The following is a 21,296-nucleotide window of genomic DNA, read 5'->3' as shown; positions in this document are numbered from 1 at the left end:
CTATATATATTCAAGCGTCCCAAATGGCACCCTATTCCATATATAGTGCACTATTTCTGAATGTGCTCTTGTTCAAAATAAGTGCATTATTACGTTTCATAAAGGAAACAGACGTTTGTATAAACGTTTATTAGAAAAGATTACAATGCATAGTCTTGGTGTAAGGTCACTGCTCCTTCAGAGTAGCTCACTGCCAGAGCGGCGTGCATATGAAGATGATAATATAACTACAGGCGCACAACATGCTATATCAAATCCCCGGTAGAAAGAAACAGAACCCAGACAAGTGGAGGTGGTGTTTTATCAGAAAACAGCAAGCAAAGCGAGTAACAGCTAGTAACAGCAGAAAAGCAATGGCAGCAAGAGACACCATCACATTATACGTGACATCTGGCATTGAGGAAGCATGTGTAGAACTGGTCAACGTAAATACACTGCATGTAAGTAGAGTGTAAATTCCATTGGTGCAATATCCGCTGATGCCACCACACTTGGGTTTCCTTTATGTACCATCTCCACTTTATTTCAGAAAGGAAATACCACATGTACATATTAGAAAATATTTGAATTTTAGGCGTTCGGGCTTTGCTCCTTCATTGTAGCTCAGTGCCAGAGAGAAGTGTCATATAAGGAGGATAATATAACTCAGGGAAGCGACTTTGGTTTTAGAAGTACAGAAGGGTGGTAGATCAGCTTTAATATTGCAGATAGATTGTGGGTTCCATCAATGTAATTGTCTGCATCATTTTCAATCCCCCAAATATATTTGTTTGTAAATATATACAGTTGAAGTTGGAAGTTTACATACGCCTTTGCCAAATACATTTAAACTCAGTTTTTCACAATTTCTGACATTTAATCCTAGTAAAGATTCCCTGTCTTAGGTCAGTTAGGATCACCACTTTATTTTAAGAACGTGAAATGTCAGAATATTAGTAGAGAGAATGACTTATTTCAGCATTTATTTATTTCATCACATTCGCAGTGGGTCAGAAGTTTACATACACTCAATTAGTATTTGGTAGTATTTCCTTCAAATTGTTTATCTTGGGTCAAACTTTTCAGGTAGACTTCCACAATCTTACCACAATAAGTTGGGTGAACTTTGACCCATTCCTCCTGACAGAGCTGGTGTAACCGAGTCAGGTTTGTACCTCCTTGCTCGAACACACCTTTTCAGTTCTGCCCACACGTTTTCTATAGGATTGAGGTCAGGGCTTTGTGATGGCCACTCCAATACCTTGACTTTGTTGTCCTTTAGCTATTTTGCCACAACTTTGGAAGTGTGTTTGGGGTCATTGTCCATTTGGAAGACCCATTTGCGACCAAGCTTTAACTTCCTGACTGATGTCTTGAGATGTTGCTTCAATATATCCACATAATTGTCCTCCCTCCTCATGAAGCCATCTATTTTGTGAAGTGCACCAGTCCCTCCTGCAGAAAAGCACCCTCACATGATGCTGCCACTCCTGTGCCTCACAGTTGGGATGGTGGTCTTCAGCTTGCAAGCCTCCCCCTTTTTCCTCCAAACATAGTGATGGTCATTATGGCCAAACAGTTCTATTTTTGTTGCATCAGACCAGAGGACATTTCTCCAAAAAGTACGATCTTGGTCCCCATGTGCAGTTGCAAACCGGAGTCTTTTTTTATGACGGTTTTGGATCAGTGGCTTCTCCATTGCTGAGCGGCCTTTCAGATTATGTCGATATAGGACTCATTTTACTGTGAATATAGATACTTTTGTACCTGTTTCCTCCAGCATCTTCACAAGATCCTTTGCTATTGTTCTGGGATTGATTTGCACTTTTCACACCAAAGTACGTTAATCTCTAAGGGAGACAGAATCTGTCTCCTTCCTATGCGGTATGACGGCTGTGTGGTCCCATGGTGTTTACACTTGTGTACTATTGTTTGAACTGATGAACGTGGTACCTTCAGGCGTTTGGAATTTGCTCCTTTTTTTCTGAGGTCTTGGCTGATTTATTTAGATTTTCCCAGTATGTCAAGCAAAGAGGCACTGAGTTTGAAGGTAGGCCTTGAAATAAATCCACACACCTCCAACTGACTCAAATTACGTCAATTAGCCTATCAGAAGCTTCTAAAGCCATGACATCATTTGCTGGAATTTTCTGAGCACAGTCAACTTAGTGTATGTTAAATTCTGACCCACTGGAATTGTAAAACAGTGAATTATAAGTGAAATAATCTGTCTGTAAACAATTGTTGGAAAGATTACTTGTGTCATGCACAAAGTCGATGTCCTAACCGACTTGCCAAAACTATAGTTTGTTAACAAGAAATTTGTGGAGTGGTTGAAAACTAGTTTAATGACCCCAACCTAAGTGTATGTAAACTTCCGTTTTCAACTGTATCTACAAAAATTCAGACTGGTCTTCCTTGGCTGCCTGACCCTTCTGAGTCCCCTGTCACCATCTGATCCTCCTATAATGAGGCGCTACAAAAAATGATCTTGGTGTACATTTATACATTATATTATTCGAAAACAGAATCAACGTTTCAATAATTGAATTTACCATTATTCCCCAGATCTCAGACTGTAGCTTTGAGCTTAAGTTACTGTCCTGTATCTACTGTAGGTCTGCCCATCATTTCAAGATGGAACTTTGATCATTCTCTGAATATAATGCAAAATTCACCTGAGCTCCATAGACTGGATTTCCCTGGCTGTCTGACCCTGCTGGGACCCTTGCCACCATCTGATCCTGTTTTAACATGATGAACATAGTGTTGTGTACTGACTGCACTAGAGGGCTGCATTCCCGCTGGATGCCTGCAGGACCTGCGGTTCCATCAGAGAGCATTGCAGCATGGTCAGCATTTTTCATGCTGCAGGCGGTTAGACAGATGACATTGTGATGAAAATATTTTGGTTGTCCACAGAAACGGTCCTCTTTCTGCTTTGTACGTGTTAGCCTAACTACTGTACTAAAATCACATATTTTCACATTATTCACACACTTAAAATTCGCTGTATCAACTTCAGTAGCCTACCTCTCCTAGTTGGGCATGAGAGTTCACGTGCTCCTAGAATGTGTTGTCTCATTGACATAGAGTAAGCTGCCTACATGTGCGGAGAATCACTTGGCAGCTAACTTGAATATGAAATTAACTTAAATATGATTAGACTGTTTCTTCAATGTCTATTAAATAAAAATGTATAAAGAAAATAAGTGGAGGGTGCTCAACCAACGTGAGTCTAAGTGCAATCCAAAAATGTAATCATGATTGAAAAGGAAAAGGCACAATGCGCACATTGGTTAGCTACTATGGTGAGCGAACATGCACCTTTTCCTTTTCAATACGTTTGGATTATCCATTTATTTTGCTTTGCCTGCAAATCGTCCTTGGCTGATATAGCCCAGTAATAAAATGTAAGGGCCATGTGAGAATATCTGGTCATTTAACTTTTATTTATTTATTTTTGCGCATTTGATATTGCTTATAGGGTGCAAAATGGCTGGCAAGTAAAATGAAATAACATTGTGGGACTGTGGTTGTCTTTGGGACCAGTTCTTGAAGTGGCGGGTAGGAGTGGGACAGAAAGCCAGCGGTGCCAGACCTCTACTGTGCACCATGACAGTGAAGGCTGTAACATTAGAGCTGTTTATTACTGTGTCAGTGGGAAAAGTAGGGAATTAGCTAGGGAAACTGACAGATCAATAACATTACATTGCCATACTGATTAATATAACTAACTTTGTACTGTAAAAACGTCAGAATATCAATCTTCCATCATTTGGCCAATTGTTTCCTTTGTTTCAGGTCTAGTTTGATTGAGGCAAAAATAATAGCTAATGAAAGCCAACTTTTGACCAACGCTCTCTCTAACAGTATATCAACTGGCGAAAGCTTGCCAAGTTTATTTACTTCTGAAACTTTTACAACTCGGTTGTATATCCAGTCAGCGCAACACTCTAAACAGTCTACCCTACTGTTCGGAGGCATCCGCATGGTCCTAAAGCATACCGTTGCAGAGTTTTGTATCACATTCCAATGATAAAACTGAGGGGGACAAAAATGCAATTTCAGAATGGGGAGGCATGCCCCCCCACCCCGTCCCCAGTGAAAGTTGTGGCCCTGATAGGCAGTGAGCATGATGTGCTATATCAAATCCCCCAAAACAGCAGAACCACAAGCCAGATGATTAACTACTGTACAGTATGTGTAGCAATTATTATTAGTACTTCAGTCTCCCCTGGTTTCTCAGCTGCAGCTGTAAGCGGCCGTCATGGCGGTGGCGGTTTTGTCACAAAAGTAAGACCAACGCCAAACCTTCCCAGCTCTGCAGATTTTGCAGAGACAGAATCATTCATTCATTTGTTTCGGTATTGTCTATATGTAGCTTGTTTTGTTTGCAAGTCCAGGAATGGTTGAAGAAGTACAACTTTCACCTCCCTGACCAAGGCCCTTCTCCCCCGATTGCTCAGTTTGGTGGGGCGGCCAGCTCTAGGAAAAGTCTTGGTTGTTTCAAACTTCTTCCATTTAAGAATGATGGAGGCCACTGTGTTCTTGGGGACCATCAATGGTGCAGAATTTTTTGGTACCCTTCCCCAGATCTGTGCCTCGACACAATCCTGTCTCCGAGCTCTACAGACAATTCCTTCAACCTCATAGCTTGGTTTTGCTCTGACATTCACTGTCAACTGTGGGACCTTAAAGGAGTGCACCTTTCCAAATCATGTCCAATCAATTGAATTTACCACAGGTGGACTCAGATCAAGTTGTAGGAACATCTCAAGGATGATCAATGGAAACAGGATGCACCTGAGTTCAATTTCGCATCTCATAGCAAAGGGTCTGAATACTTATGTAAATAAGGTATTACTTTTTTTTTTGCAAGAATTTCTAGAAACCTGTTTTCACTGTCATCATGGGGTATTGTGTGTAGATCATTTGTTTTATTTAATCCACTTTAGAATACGGCTATAACGTAACAACATTTGAATGAAGTTAAGGGGTCTGAATACGTTCCGAATGCACTAGGTTCAGAACTTTTAGTGAAACAGCACAGGTAAACATATATGGCAAAATATAACTAATTTCTGTGTTCTATTCATGTGCTTTTCTAATAACCGTTTCCTGTGTTCATGCAAGTGACTGACTGAATGAATCCTCACTATCAGTCGCTGCAATTTGGCAGTATGGCCAGACCTTTGTTTTGAGAACAAAAGATCTCAGTTTCAAGGTCTAAGCTTAGAGAGAAGAAGTTTCGTGAGGAATTGGTCTGTCACGTTATGAACCAGTATTGGTCGGTCACATGAATGAAACAAAACGGTAATGATGAATTAATGATCCTAAATTATGCAACTGCTGGGACTACCCCAGCAGAGCTTTTTGACAGACGTTCACTATGGTGCATTACGTTTGTTGGAAGCTCTCCAGCACTTACAATAAACAATGACACATTTAAGATTGACTTTGAGTGTCCCTGTGTAAGAATTTCCACGACATGTCCATAAAATGTATATAGTATACGATGGAAGTAGAAGCCTAAGTGTTGTTGTCCATTAGTTTACTCCAATTAGGAGAGGGGTGGTAGGGTTAGGCGAAAATAACAAAGGGAAATATATTTAAAAGAGATATGTATATACAAAAAATAGATATGGGGGATTGGAAATGATGCAGACAATTACACTGATGGAAACTGAAATCTATCTGCAAAATTAAAATATAATAATTATTTTAAAAAAAAGGTACAAACAAAACCAAGAACTCTGCTGAGTTATTTGAGGAAGGAAAGAGAGAAAGGTTCTCTCACTTGAGATTCTTACCTAATTATTTACAGATTCTTATTTTGCTCTTTTTTAGTTTCGTCAACTCTGTGTGTGTTTTCTATACCTGTTTGCACCTCCCTCTGTAGGCTTTACATTTACATTTACATTTAAGTCATTTAGCAGACGCTCTTATCCACCTTTACAGATGCCCCCCACCGTTTAGCTGCAACCCTTCTAATTTAGTGTACCCTGCATGCACAACCCATGTAGAATTACAGGTATCCAGAAGTGTTTGGATCTGTCGATCTGCGGTCAAGAACACAGAGTTCATCTCAGTCTATGCCGCCCTTCAGTCCCTTGACTCTCTCCTCTTCCATCCTATCATCTCTCCCTGATGCTAAATCCTTCTCTCTCCTGATTCTTCAACCCTACTTTCCTCCCTTTCCGCATCCTATGACTCGCACTGTCCCCTTCTCTCCTGACCGGCTTGGCCCTCCCCTCCTGCTCCATGGCTGAGTGACTCATTGCGAGCTTACAGAACAGGGCTGCGGGCGGCTGAGCGAAAATTATGGAAAAATAAACTTCTGGAGGACCTATCATCCTTTCACTCCATCTTCTTCTACATTTCATGCTTCTGCCTCTTATCCTAGGACAATCTTATTCACCTCCTCCTCCCTCTGTCTGCACCACGTACTCTCACAACTGGTGTCTCCCAGTGCTCGGTTCTAGGTCCTCTCCTCTTCTCTCTATACACAAGTCACTCGGCTCCATCATGTCCTCACATGGTCTCTCCTATCATTGCTATGCGGATGACACTCAACTACATTTCTCCTTTTCCCCTTCTGACACCCAGATGGCGACACATATCTCTGAGTGCCTGGCAGGTATCTCAACTTGGATGTCGGCCCACCACCCGAAGCTCAACCTCAACAAAACAGAGCTACTCTTCCTCCCAGGGAAGGCCTGCCCGCTCAAAGACCTCTCCATCACGGTTGACAACTCCACATTTCCACCCTCCCAGAGTGCAAAGAACGTTGGCGTGAACCTGGACAACGCCCTGTCATTCTCTGCAAACATCAAAGCAGTGACTCACTCCTGCAGGTTCATGCTCTACAACATCTGTAGAGAAAGACCCTACCTCACACAGGAAGCTGTGCAGGTCGTAATCCAGGCACTTCTCCCATCTGGACTACTGCAACTCGCTGTTGGCTGGGTTCCCTGCTTCCGGAACGTATCCAGAATGGTTTTCAACCTTGCCAAGTTCTTTCATGTCATCCCACTCCTCCGCACACTCTACAGGCTTCCAGTCGAAGCTCGCATACACAACAAGACCATGGTGTTTACCTAGTGAACAGCAAGAAGAACTGCCCTTCCCTACCTTCCGGCTATGCTCAAACCCTACACCCCAACGCAAGCACTCCATTCTGCAACCTCAGGTCTGTTGGCCCTCCCACCTCAACTGGAGGGCAGCTTCTGTTCCGCCCAGTCCAAGCTCTTCTTTGTCCTGGCACCCCAATGGTGGAACAAGCTTCCCCCTGGACCTAGAACAGCAGTCCCTGCCCATCTTCCGAAAACATCTGAAACCCTACCTTCAAACAGTATCTTAATTAATCCTCCTCCTCACCTCAAAAATATACTTTCTATGCATGTGATATGTGAACATTCCACCTAGCCATCTTAAGATACATGCTTAAGATACAACTGTAGTTGCTCTGGATAAGAGCATCTGCTAAATGGCTAAAATGTAAATTGTATGTCAGAATGAGCTGTTTGAGAGCTCTTAATAGACCAGAGAAGGTCATTCTAACATGATATGAATCTAACAAGATTATCCCACCACTATAGATAACTAGTTGGGGAGAAGTTATAAAGGCTCATAGCATCTGGGTAAGGATCTGCAAAAACAGTCTGTTTGCACCTGGGTAAAATTTATCTGTGTTATATCGTACTGCATGCTAAGAGCAGATTCTGTGGAAGGGGTGGCTAGTGTTGGGAAAGGGGATATCTAGTCAGTTGCACAACTGAATGCATTCAACCAAAATGTGTATTCTACATTTAACCTGTTTGGGATAGAGGGCAGCATTTTAACGTTTGGATGAAAAGAGTGCCCAGAGTAAACTGCCTGATAGTTAGTCCCAGTTGCTAATATATGCATATTATTCTTATATTTGGATAAAAAACACTCTGAAGTTTCTAAAACTGTTTGAATGATGTCAGTGAGTGTAACAGAACTCATATGGCAGGCGAAAACCTGAGAAAAATCCAACCAGGAAGTGGGAAATCTGAGGTTTGTAGTTTTTCAAAGCTTGGCCTATCGAAAAGAAATCTGTGTCTATGGCGTCAAATTGCACTTCTTAGGGTTTCCACTAGATGTCAACTGTCTTTAAAAACTGGTTTGAAGTTTCTACTGTAAAGGAGGGGCTCATAAGGGCTTTTTGAGTCAGTGGTCTGGCAGAGTGCCACAAACTCGTGATGCTCGTTCACGTGAGAGGTAGCTCGCATTCCATTGCTTTTCTACAGACAAAGGAATTCTCCGGTTGGAACATTATTGAAGATTTATGTTAAAAACATCCTAAAGATTGATTCTAAACATCGTTTGACATGTTTCTACGGACTGTAACGGAACTTTTGGACTTTTCATCTGGACCTAGTGCTCGCGCCTCATGAAGATGGATTACTGGGCTGAACGCGCTAACAACAAGGAGGAATTTGGACATAAAGGATGAACAATATCGAACAAATCAAACATTTATTGTGGAACTGGGATTCCTGGGAGTGCATTCTGAAGAAGATCATCAAAGGTAAGTGAATATTTATAATGCTCTTTCTGACTAATGTGGACTCCACAACATGGCGGATATTTCTTTGGCTGGTTTGGTCTTTGAGCGCCGTACTCAGATTATTGCATGTTGTGCTTTCTCCATTTTATGAAACGTTGTTTTGAAATCTGACACAGCGGTTGCATTAAGGAGAAGTCTATCTTTAATTATGTTAATAACACTTATCTTTTATCAATGTTTATTATGAGTTTTTAAGTAAATTGATGTGGCTCTCTGAAAAATCACCAGATGTTTTGGAAGCAAAACATTACTGAATGTAACACGCCAATGTAAACTGAGATTTTGGGATATAAATATGCACTTTATCGAACAAAACATATGTGTATTATGTAACATGATGTCCTATGAGTGTCATCTGATGAAGATCATCAAAGGTTAGTGATGAATTATTATTTATATTTCTGCTTTTTGTGACGCCTCTCTTTGGCTGGAAAATGTATGTGTGTGTTTTTGTGACTTTTTTTTTGTGGCTCTGACCTAACATAATCATATCATCATCATAATCATTGTGCTTTCGCTGTAAAGCCTTTTTGAAATCGGACATGATGGGTAGATTAACAAGAAGTTTATCTTTCATTTGGTGTATTGCACTTGTTAATGTGTGAAAGTTACATATTTCCAAAAAATATTTTTGAATTTTGCTAGCTGCCTTTTCAGTGGAATGTTGTCGAGAGGTGAAGGAGTGTTAACCCAACCTCTCTTAATTAAAGAGGTGTGGGGGGCTGCCTTAATCAACTTCTAGGTCATCAGTACCCAGGGAGCAGTTGGGAGTTACCCTGCCATGCTCAAGAGAAGAATGGCAGATTCTTTCACCTTGCTGGCTCAGAGATTCGAACCAGCAGCCTTTCGATTACTGGCCCAAATACTTGATGCACCCATTCTGTTAGCGGGATCATTTTCATCAATATCCGCTGAATTGCAGAGAGCCAAATTCAAATTAAATTACAAAAAATATTTAATTTTCATGAAATCACAAGTGCAATACAGCAAAACACAGCTTAGCTTGTTGTTAATCCACCTGGCGTATCAGATTTCAAAAAAGCTTTTTGGCGATTGCATACCAAGCGTTTATGTAAGGAAATCTCTCTCAGCAGACAAAACATTACAAACAGCTAGCAGCCAAGTAGATTGGTCATGAAAGTCAGAAAAGCAATAAAAATAATCGCTTAACTTTGATGATCTTCAGATATCTGCACTCACGAGATTCCCAGTTACACAATAAATGTTCCTTTTGTTCCATAAAGATGATTATTATATCCAAAATACCTCCATTTGGTTGGCGTGTTATGTTCAGAAATCCACAGGCTCGAGCGGTCACGATGGGGCAGACGAAAATTCCAAATAGTGTCCGTAAAGTTCGTCGAAACATGTCAAACGTTTTTTTATAGTCAAATGTTTTTTTTTATAATCAATCCTCAGGTTGTTTCTACAATATATAATCGATAATATTTCAATCGGACCTTAGCTTTTTCAATAGGAGTGAGAGAGAAAATGTCTGCTCCACGTTGCTGACATCCAGCCATCCAATTATGCGATGTGATCTTTCTCGCTCATTTTTCAGAATGAAAGCCAGAAACTATGTCCAAAGACTGTTCAGACCATGTGGAAGCCATAGGAAAAGGAATCTGGTTGACATCCCTTTAAATGGAGGGAAGGCATGCAATGGAACAGGGAGATTCGTTTCACTTAGGCACTTCCTTGTTGGATTTTCCAGTTTTCCTCCTGCAATATCACTTCTGTTATACTCACAGACAATATTTTGACAGTTTGGAAACTTTAGAGTGTTTTTTATCCTAATCTGACAATTATATGCATATTCTAGTTTCTGGGCCTGAGAAATAGGCAGTTTAATTTGGGTACGTTTTTCATCAAAACATCAAAATATGCCCGCTATGCCACCACCACAATATCACCATGTGCTCTTGGCAATAACAAAAATAGCAGCCGTGCCATAACAACTACAGTTGAAGTCAGAAGTTTACATACACTTAGGTTGGAGTCATTAAAACCTGCTTTCGACCACTCCACAAATCTCTTGTTAACAAACTATAGTTTTGGCAAGTCGGCTAGGACATCTACTTCGTGCATGGCACAAGTAATGTTTCCAACAATTATTTACAGACAGACTTTTTCACGTATAATTTACTGTATCACAATTCCATTGGGTCAGAAGTGTACATACACTAAGTTGACTGAGCCTTTAAAAAGCTCGGAAAATTCAAGAAAACGTTATCATGGCTTTAGAAGATTCTGAAAAGCTAATTGACATAATTTGAGTCAATTGGAGGTGTACCTGTGGATGTATTTCACGGCCTACCTTCAAACTCAGTGCCTCTTTGCTTGACATAATGGCGAAATCAACTGAAATCATCCAAGACCTCAGAAAAGACCTACACAAGTCTGGTTCATCCTTGGGAGCAATTTCCAAATGCCTGAAGGTACCACACAGGAGACAGATTAAAGACAATGGCTTAAAGACAACAGTCAAGGTATTTTAGTGGCCATCACAAAGCCCTGACCTCAACCCTATAGAAAATGTGTGGGCAGAACTGAAAAAGTGTGTGCGAGCAAGGAGTCCAACAAACCTGACTCAGTTACACCAGCCTTGTTAGGAGGAATGGGCCAAAATTCACCCAACTTATTGTGGGTGGCATCTGGAAGGTTCTACGAAATGTTTAACCCAAGTTAAACAATTTAAAGGCAATGCTACCAAATACATTCAATTAGTATGTAATCTTCTGACCCACGGGGAATGTGATAAAATAAATAAAAGCTGAAATAAATCATTCTCTATACTAATATTCTGACATTTCACATTCTTAAAATAAAGTGGTGATCCTAACTGACCTAAGACAGGGCATTTTTACTAGGATTAAATGTCAGGAATTGTGAAAAACTGAATTTACATGTATTTGGCTAAGGTGTTTCAGTGTTTTAGAATAAGTTGCTTATTAGGCTATGTATCGACGTGTGCACGATTCCGCCCCTCATCTATGACTCTCCGCTGGACATGCAATATTAATTGTGACTATGGGCTTTTTAGTGTCGTCTCAATCAAATGATCCATAGCATATAAGCCATAGGCTATGACGTGCATGCTCAGAGAAGCAGAGAGCATAGCCATATATCTATGATAGCTGCTGGGATGGTGTTAATAAAACTAGGCTGCATTTCACACTGCTTAACCAATGACTGTGCAGTGTAGTCCTACGATGACAGTTCAAGAGGAGAGTCAAAGGTTTCGAAAGGTTTCTTCAGAAAATAGTTTTTTATCAGGCCTAGTCCAAAACATTCACTATCTTGTGAGTGGAGTAGCATATAGCCTATGCTCTTTTCAGTTTGATAGTAGTAGCCCATGCTCTGCTCAGTTTGAGAAGGAGGTCGCGATGATCAGAAAGAGGATAGCTTGCTACTACTATAATTGATTTGATTAAAAACAATATGTTTCTTGCCCATGATGTATTTTTCAAAGTTCTCGACCTCACCATAAGGCAGATTCGAGTAATTTACATGTTTGTGCTGAATCTTGAAGCAGCAGCCGTGGCACATCAGTCGGAAATGGACAGCTCATGGTGATGGGAGTAGGCAAATTCGAGGAGGCATAATTCATTTAAATGGCAACAACAGTAAAACAAAAACGGCATCCTCCTCTTATGATATTAATGCACTGGCATCATCACTGTTTTAAAATGCAGGACTGCTCCACACTCATTATCATTATTATTCTAGCGGGGTTAATACAGGGCCATCAGACAGTATTCAGAACCCTTGACTTTTTCCTCATTTTGTTAGGTTACAACATTCATCTAAAAATGATAACATCGTTTTAGTCCCTCATCAATCTACAGACAATACCCCATAATGACAAAGCGAAAACAAGGTTTTAGACATTTTTGCAAATGTGTATATTAAAAAAACTGAAATATCACATTTAAATAAGTATTCTGACCCTTTACTCAGTACTTTGTTGAAGCACCTTTGGCAGTGACTACAACCTCAAGCCTTCTTGGGTATGACGCTACTAGTTTAGAAAACCTGTATTTGGAGAGTAGCTCTGTCAGGTTGAATGGGGAGCGTTCAATCTTGGTTTAATCAAAGCAGAGAATCTAGTTTCTCGCGGTCTGAGAGACTTTAGGTGCTTTTTGACTAACGCCAAGTTGGTGGTCATGTGCATTTTACTGAGGAATGGCTTCGTCTGGCCACTCTACTATAAAGGCCTGATTGGAGTGCTGCAGAAATGGTTGTCCTGGAAGGTTCTCCCATCTCCACAGATTAACTCTAGAGTTCTGTCAGAGTGACCATTGGGTTCTTGGTCACCTCCCTGACCAAGGCCCTTCTCCCTCGATTGCACAGTTTGGCCAGGCGGCCATATCTAGGAAGAGCCTTGATGGTTCAAATACTTCTTCAATTTAAGAAAGATGGAGACACATTTCTATCTCTGAGATCTGCGGACAATTCCTTCGACCTAATGGCTTAGTTTTTCCTCTGACATGCACTATTAACTGTGGGACCTTTTAGAAACAGTTGTGTGCCTTTCCAAATCATGACCAATCAATTTAATTCACCACAGGTGGACTACAAACAAGTTGTAGAAACATCTCAAGGGTGATCAATGGAAACAGGAGGCACCTTAGCTCAATTTCAAATCTCTTTCAAGGGTCTGAATACTTATGTAACTAAGGTGTTACTGTGTATTATTTGTAATACATTTGCAAAGATTTCAAAAAGCCTGTTTTCGCTTGTCATTATGGGGTAATGTGTTTAGATTGCTTTTTAAATCCATTTTAGAATAAGGCTATACACATTTGGAAAAAGTGAATGGCTCTGAATACTTTCCGAAGGCACTGTATGTGTCCTTTGCCCTTCCTAATGTCCTTTAAACACACACGTATTCTCTGTCAAGCTGATTGTTTTCTAGGTTTCTATTTCTGTGGAATTAGTGCTCAGATTATTTTATCTCTGTCTGGGGCTATGGTCAATAGTAGCACACTCTATAAGGAATAGGCTACCAGCCTGTGTCTATCATTGGCAACACGAGAGGAAAAGGAGTCCAACTCCAAAAAACAATATCCTCCTATAATGCTACAGTATTAATGTACTGGCATCACCACTGTGTTAAAATGCACTCATCACCATAATTATTCTAGTGGGGATAATATATGTGTCCTTTGCCCTTTATACTTAAGAGGGAGATAATATCATGCTTGACACACTGACTTTATTAGGATCAAGAATTTCCAGCTTTAATTGTGCATGTCCTTTTTTAATTAGCATTTATTACTGCAGTGGGGTGCATTGCAGATGGTCATGATAAGAAATATGTCCAGACAGAGTAAAGAGTCCAGTGGACATGGGAGTTGTTTGGTTCTACTGAGGCTTGCATCACAAATGGCACCCTATTCCCTATATAGTGCATATAGGAATTTTTCCTATTTTGTTCAATTCCAACCTGTAATTTATATAGATTTTTATTTGGATTTCAAGTAACGGACATTCACAAAATAGTCCAAATTGGTGAAAATACAAAAAATACAAAACAAAAAAAGTGGTGCATGCATATGTATAGGGCTCTGGTCAATAGTAGCACACTTTATGAGGAATAGGCTACCCGCCTGTGTATATATATGTCCAAACAGAGTAAAGAGGAGATGGGAGTTGTTTGGTTCTACTAAGGTTGTATCACAAATGGCACCCTATTCCCTATATACAGTTGAAGTCGGAAATGTACATACACGTTAGCCAAATGTCAACAACTACAGACCAGTATCCCTTCTTTCTTTTCTCTCCAAAACTCTTGAACGTGCCGTCCTTGGCCAGCTCTACCACTATCTCTCTCAGAATGACCTTCTTGATCCAAAACAGTCAGGTTTCAAGACTAGTCATTCAACTGAGACTGCTCTTCTCTGCATCACGGAGGCGCTCCGCACTGCTAAAGCTAACTCTCTCTCCTCTGCTCTCATCCTTCTAGACCTATCGGCTGCCTTCGATACTGTGAACCATCAGATCCTCCTCTCCACCCTCTCCGAGTTGGGCATCTCCGGCGCGGTCGCTCCTACCAGGTGGCGTGGCGAGAATCTGTCTCCTCACCACGCGCTCTCACCACTGGTGTCCCCCAGGGCTCTGTTCTAGGCCCTCTCCTATTCTCGCTATACACCAAGTCGGCTCTGTCATAACCTCACATGGTCTCTCCTATCATTGCTATGCAGACGACACACAATTAATCTTCTCCTTTCCCCCTTCTGATGACCAGGTGGCGAATCGCATCTCTGCATGTCTGGCAGACATATCAGTGTGGATGACGGATCACCACCTCAAGCTGAACCTCGGCAAGACGGAGCTGCTCTTCCTCCCGGGGAAGGACTGCCCGTTCCATGATCTCGCCATCACGGTTGACAACTCCATTGTGTCCTCCTCCCAGAGTGCTAAGAACCTTGGCGTGATCCTGGACAACACCCTGTCGTTCTCAACTAACATCAAGGCGGTGGCCCGTTCCTGTAGGTTCATGCTCTACAACATCCACAGAGTACGACCCTGCCTCACACAGGAAGCGGCGCAGGTCCTAATCCAGGCACTTGTCATCTCCTGTCTGGATTACTGCAACTCGCTGTTGGCTGGGCTCCCTGCCTGTGCCATTAAACCCCTACAACTCATCCAGAACGCCGCAGCCCGTCTGGTGTTCAACCTTCCCAAGTTCTCTCACGTCACCCCGCTCCTCCGCTCTCTCCACTGGCTTCCAGTTGAAGCTCGCATCCGCTACAAGACCATGGTGCTTGCCTACGGAGCTGTGAGGGGAACGGCACCTCAGTACCTCCAGGCTCTGATCAGGCCCTACACCCAAACAAGGGCACTGCGTTCATCCACCTCTGGCCTGCTCGCCTCCCTACCACTGAGGAAGTACAGTTCCCGCTCAGCCCAGTCAAAACTGTTCGCTGCTCTGGCCCCCCAATGGTGGAACAAACTCCCTCACGACGCCAGGACAGCGGAGTCAATCACCACCTTCCGGAGACACCTGAAACCCCACCTCTTTAAGGAATACCTAGGATAGGATAAGTAATCCTTCTCACTCCCCCCCCCCCCTAAAAGATTTAGATGCACTATTGTAAAGTGGCTGTTCCACTGGATGTCATAAGGTAATGCACCAATTTGTAAGTCGCTCTGGATAAGAGCGTCTGCTAAATGACTTAAATGTAAATGTAAAATACATTTGAACTCAGTTTTTCACAATTCCTGACATTTAATCCTAGTAAAAATGTTATTTCTATTATTTCTTTCATCACATTCCCAGTGGGTAGGAAGTTTACATACACTCAATTAGTATTTGGTAACAATGCCTTTAAATTGTTTAACTTGGGTCAAACATTTTGGGTAGACTTTCACAAGCTTTCCACAATAAGTTGGGTGAATTTTGGCCCATTCATCCTGAAAGAGCTGGTGTAACTGAGTCAGGTTTGAAGGCCTCCTTGCTCGCACACACTTTTTAGTTCTGCCCACACATTTTCTATAGGATTGAGGTCAGGGCTTTGTGATGGCCACTCCAATACCTTGATTTTATTGCCCTTTAGCCATTTTTCCACAATTTTGGAAGTATGCTGGGGTCATTGTCCATTTGGAACACCCATTTGAGACCAAGTTTTAACTTTCTGACTGATATCTTGAGATTTTGCTTCAATATATACATATACTTTTCCTTCCTTATGATGCCATCTATTTTGTGAAGTGCACCAGTCCCTCCTGCAGCAAAGCACCCCCACAACATGATGCTGCCACCCCTGTGATTCATGGTTGGGATGGTGTTTTTCGGCTTGCAAGCCTCCCCCTTTTTCCTCCAAACATAATGATAGTCATTAAGGCCAAACAGTTCAATTTTTGTTTCTTCAGACCAGAGGACATTTCTCCAAAAAGTACGATCTTTGTCCCCATGTACAGTTGCAAACTGTAGTCTGGCTTTTTTATGGCGGTTTTGAAGAAGAAGAAGTCACTGCTCCATTGCTGTCGATATAGGACCCGTTTTACTGTGAATATAGATACTTTTGTGCCTGTTTCCTCTAGCATCTTCACAAGGCCCTTTGCTGTTGTTCTGGGATTGATTTGCACTTTTTGCACCAATGAACGTTCATCTCTAAGGGAGACAGAATCCGTCTCCTTCCTGAGCGGTATGACGTCTGCGTGGTCCCATGGTGTTTATACTTGCGTACTATTGTTTGTGCAGATGAACGTTGTACCTTCAGGCATTTGGAAATTGCTCCCAAGGATGAACCAGACTTGTGTAGGTCTACACTTTTTTTCTGAGGTCTTGGCTGATTTCTTTTGATTTTCCCATGATGTCAAGCAAACAGGCACTGAGTTTGAAGGTAGACCTTTAAATACATCCACAGGTACACCTCCAATTGACTCAAATTATATCAATTAGCCTATCAGAAGCTTCTAAAGCCACAACATCATTTTCTGGAATTTTCGGAGCTGTTTAAAGGCACAGTCAACTTAGTGTATGTAAACTTCTGACCCACTGGAATTGTGATAAGTGAAATAATCTGACTGTAAACAATTGTTGGAAAAATTACTTGTGTCATGCACAAAGACTATGTCCTAACTGACTTGCCAAAACAATAGTTTGTTAACAAGAAATATTTGGAGTGGTTGAAAAAGGAGTTTTAATGACTCCATCCTAAGTGTATATAAACTTACAACTTCAACTGAAGTTCACTACTTTTGACCAGGGCCCTATGGGTAGGGTAGGATGCCAATTGAGATGCAACTTGAGGCATACAGTTCCCTTGCAACGGTATTCACCCCCTTGGCGTTTTTCCTATTTTGTTTCATTACAACCTGTAATTTAAATATATTTTTATTTGGATTTCATGTAATGGACATTCACAAAATAGTCCAAATTGGTGAAGTGAAATAAATAAAAGTCCTTGTTTAAAAAAAAAAGTGTATATATTAAAATGGAAAAGTTTTTTGTGCATACTGTATGTATTTACCCATTTGCTATGAAGCCCCTAAATAAGATCTGGTGCAACCAAATACCTTCAGAAGTCAAATAATTAGTTAGATTGCACACAGGTGGACTTTATTTAAGTGTCACATGATCTTTCACATGATCTCAGTATATATACACTTGTTCTGAAAGGCCCCAGAGTCTGCAAAGCCACTAAGCAAGGGGCATCACCAAGCAAGCGGCCACATGAAGAACAAGGAGCTCTCCAAACAGGTCAGGGCTAAAGTTGTGGAGAAATACAGATCGGGGTTGGGTTCTAAAAAAATATCAAACATTTGAACATCCCATGACACACCATTAAATGCATTATAAAAAATGAAAGAATATGGCACCACAACAAACCTGCCAAGAGAGGGCTGCCCACCAAAGCTCATGGACCAGGCAATGAGGGCACTAATCAGAGAGGCAACAAAGGGACCAAAGATATCCCCGAAGGAGCTGCAAAGCTCCACAGAGGAGATTGGAGTTTCTGTCCATGGGACCACTTTAAGTCGCACACTCCACAGAGCTGGGCTTGACGGAAGAGTGGCCAGAAAAAAAGCAATTTCTTAGAAAAAAATAAACAGAGAGATTCCCCAAACATATGGAAGAAGGTACTCTGGTCAGATGAGACTAAAATTGAGCTTTTTGGCAATCAATGAAAATGCTATGTCTGGCGCAAACCCTACACCTCTCAACACCCCGAGAACACCATCCCCACAGTGAAGTATGGTGGTGGCAACATCATGCTGTGAGGATGTTTTTCATTGGCAGGGACTGGGAAACTGGTCAGAATTTAAGAAATGATGGATGGGGGCTAAATATAGGGAAATTCTTGAGGGAAACCTGATTCAGTCTTGAAGAGATTTGTGACTGGGACGAAGGTTCACCTTCTAGCAGGACAATGACCCTAAGCATAAAACATATTTTGCATCTTCAAAGTGGCAGGCATGTTTTTTAAATCAAATGATACAAACCCCTAAAAAAATAAATTTTAATTCCAGGTTGTAAGGCAACAAAATAGGAAAATTGCCAAGGGGGCGAATACTGTGCCTATGTAACGGGCTGGGATCTTGCCGTATAGTCCTAAAGAGTTCAGATTGAAGCTACTGTAGTGTTTGGAAGACCTATAGAACCACACAGTTCAGATTGAAGACACATACTGTAGTGTATGGCAAGTGTATAGGCTCACACAATTTGGCAGACGTATAGAGAGGCCCCACAGTTCAGATTGAAGATATTGTAGTGTATGGCAGGGCTGTCATGTTCATGTTCTAGCTGTTACCCGTAGAGACGCTATGCTTTGTTAAAGAAATTAAATGCTGCCAGGCCTGCTTTTACTCTCTCTACCTCCATCCATCTTTCTCTACCTCCCTCCCCACATCTCTCCACCTCCCTCCACCTATCCTCTCTAGGCCAGAGGAGAGGCACAAGCTCACAGTCTCTCTGTTATAATATGTTCTGCACTGGACTGAGCTACACTGAGCCTTTGGTTGCATCCCAAATGGCACCCTATTACTTATGGGCCCTGGTCAAAGATAGTGCACTATACAGGGAATAGGGTGCCATTTGAGACATAGCCTTTGTCAGTAGAACTCCTTTGTACCCTCACTCTTCTCATGTATTGAAAGTCTGACTGAATAACTCCCAGACTTATTGATTAATTATTTATCTTTTGATGTATATTTGACCCCCTCCAGTGGAATCAAAAGAGAAGAGGAGGCAATTGATAATGTAGAGCAGTGTTTTGCAACTCCGGTCTTCGAGTACCCCCAACAGTACATATTTTTGTTGCCCCGGGCAAGCACACCTGATTCTGCTTGTCAACTAATCATCAAGTCCTTGACAAGTTGAATCAGGTGTTTTTGTCCGGGGCTACAAGAAAAATGTGTGCTGTTGGGGGAACTGGAAGACTGGAGTTGGTAAATATTGCTCTAGAGGTGTCACGCCCTGGCCATAGAGAAGCTTTTATTCTCTATTTTGGTTAGGCCAGGGTGTGACTAGGGTGGGCATTCTAGTTTCTTTATTTCTATGTTTTCTATTTCTTTGTGTTTGGCAGGGTGTGGTTCTCAATCAGAGACAGCTGTCTATCGTTGTCTCTGATTGAGAATCATACTTAGGTAGCCTTTTTCCCACCTGGGTTTGTGGGTAGTTGTTTTCTGTATAGTTTTAGTTACCTTACAGAACTGCTCGTTTCTCGCGTTGTTATTCTTGTTCAAGTGTTCAGATTGCAATAAGTATCATGAACACGTACAACGCTGCGCTTTGGTCCACTCCTTCTTCATCTTGACAAGCGTGACTATCCTGTTTTAGTAAGCTTGGAGGTTTGTGTAGGTGTTTCTGCGTGTTTTTTTTTTTTTTTTTTGTGTCTTAGTCACTTATTTGACACATCTATTTGCTGCCTGATACTCATGGGCTAATTTGAGCTAACCTGCTGACTGTAAGCACTTGAAAGGCCACAGGAAATGACTCCTTTTTCTGTTGCTAGGATATTTTTTGCATTATTCTGCATGCAGTCTCAATTTACTGTTGGTCCCATTTTGTGAATTCTTGGTTGGTGAGTGGACCACTGACCTCACAACCATAAAGGGCAATGGGTTCTATAACTGATTAAAGTGTTTTAGCCAGATCCTACATTTTATGTTCCTCTTGATGGCATAGAAGGTCCTTCTTGCCTTGTGTCTCAGATCATTCAAAGCTTTGTGGAAGTTACAGTGGCACTGATGTTTAGGACGAGGTATGTATAGTGTTCTGTGTGCTCTAGGGCAACAGCGTCTAAATGGAATTTGTATTTGTGGTCCTGGCAACTGGACCTTTTTTGGAACACCATTGTTTTTGTCTTACTGAGATTTACTGTCAGGGCCCAGTTCTGACAGAATCTGTGCAGAAGATCTAGGTGTTACTGTAGGCCCTCCTTCCTTAGGGACAGAAGCACCAGATCATCAGCAAACAGTAGACATGTTAATCCAGATTCTAGTAGGGTAAGGCCGGTTGCTGCAGACTGTTCTAATGCCCTCCCCAATTTGATGATAGATACAGTACCAGTCAGCGTTTGGACACACCTACTGATTCAAGGGTTTTTCTTTATTTTTACTATAATAGAATAGTAGTGAAGACATCAAAACTATGAAATAACACATTGAATCTTGTAGTAACCACAAAAGTGTTAAATCAAAATATATTTGAGATTCTTCAAAGTAGCCATCCTTTGCCTTGATGACAGCTTTGCACACGCTTGGCATTCTCTCAACCAGCTTCATGAGGTAGTCACCTGGAATGCATTTTAAGTAACAGGTGTGCCTTCAAAGTTAATTTGTGGAATTTCATTCCTTCTTAATGCAATTGAGCCAATCAGTTGTTGTGACAAGGTAGGGGTGGTATACAGGAGATTTCACTATTTGGTAAAAGACCAAGACAATGTTATAGCAAGAACAGCTCAAATAAGCAAAGAGAAATGACAGTCCATCATTACATTAAGACATGAAGGTCAGTCAATCTGGAAAATGTCAAGAGCTTTGAACGTTTCTTGAAGTGCAGTCGCAAAAGTCATCAAGCACTATGATGAAACTGGCTCTCATGAGGACTGCCACAGGAAAGGAAGACCCAGAGTTACCTCTGCTGCAGAGGATCAGTTCATTAGAATTGCCAGCCTCAGATTGCAGCCCAAATATATGGTTCACAGACTTCAAGTAATAGACACATCTCAACATCAACTCTTCAGAGGAAACTGTGTGAATCAGGCCT

At 41.5% G+C, this 21,296-nt stretch overlaps 1 protein-coding gene across 1 annotated transcript in view; it reads left to right on the top strand.

Annotated features, from left to right (window-relative positions):
* LOC127912822 (uncharacterized) overlaps positions 1-15,690 on the top strand; it is a 135,243-nt gene extending 119,553 nt beyond the window's left edge. The window contains exon 2 of the mRNA XM_052483250.1: positions 14,826-15,690. Coding sequence (XP_052339210.1) covers positions 14,871-15,620 — 750 coding nt within the window. The 5' untranslated portion in view covers positions 14,826-14,870 and the 3' untranslated portion in view covers positions 15,621-15,690. The remainder of the gene's footprint in view (positions 1-14,825) is intronic.
* The last annotated feature ends 5,606 nt before the right edge of the window (positions 15,691-21,296 follow it).

This window comes from Oncorhynchus keta, chromosome 28 (genome assembly GCF_023373465.1).
Source record: "Oncorhynchus keta strain PuntledgeMale-10-30-2019 chromosome 28, Oket_V2, whole genome shotgun sequence".
Lineage (NCBI taxonomy): Eukaryota > Metazoa > Chordata > Actinopteri > Salmoniformes > Salmonidae > Oncorhynchus > Oncorhynchus keta.
The sequence above is the reverse complement of the archived record's forward strand: the minus strand, read 5'-3'. Positions and strand labels throughout refer to the sequence as shown.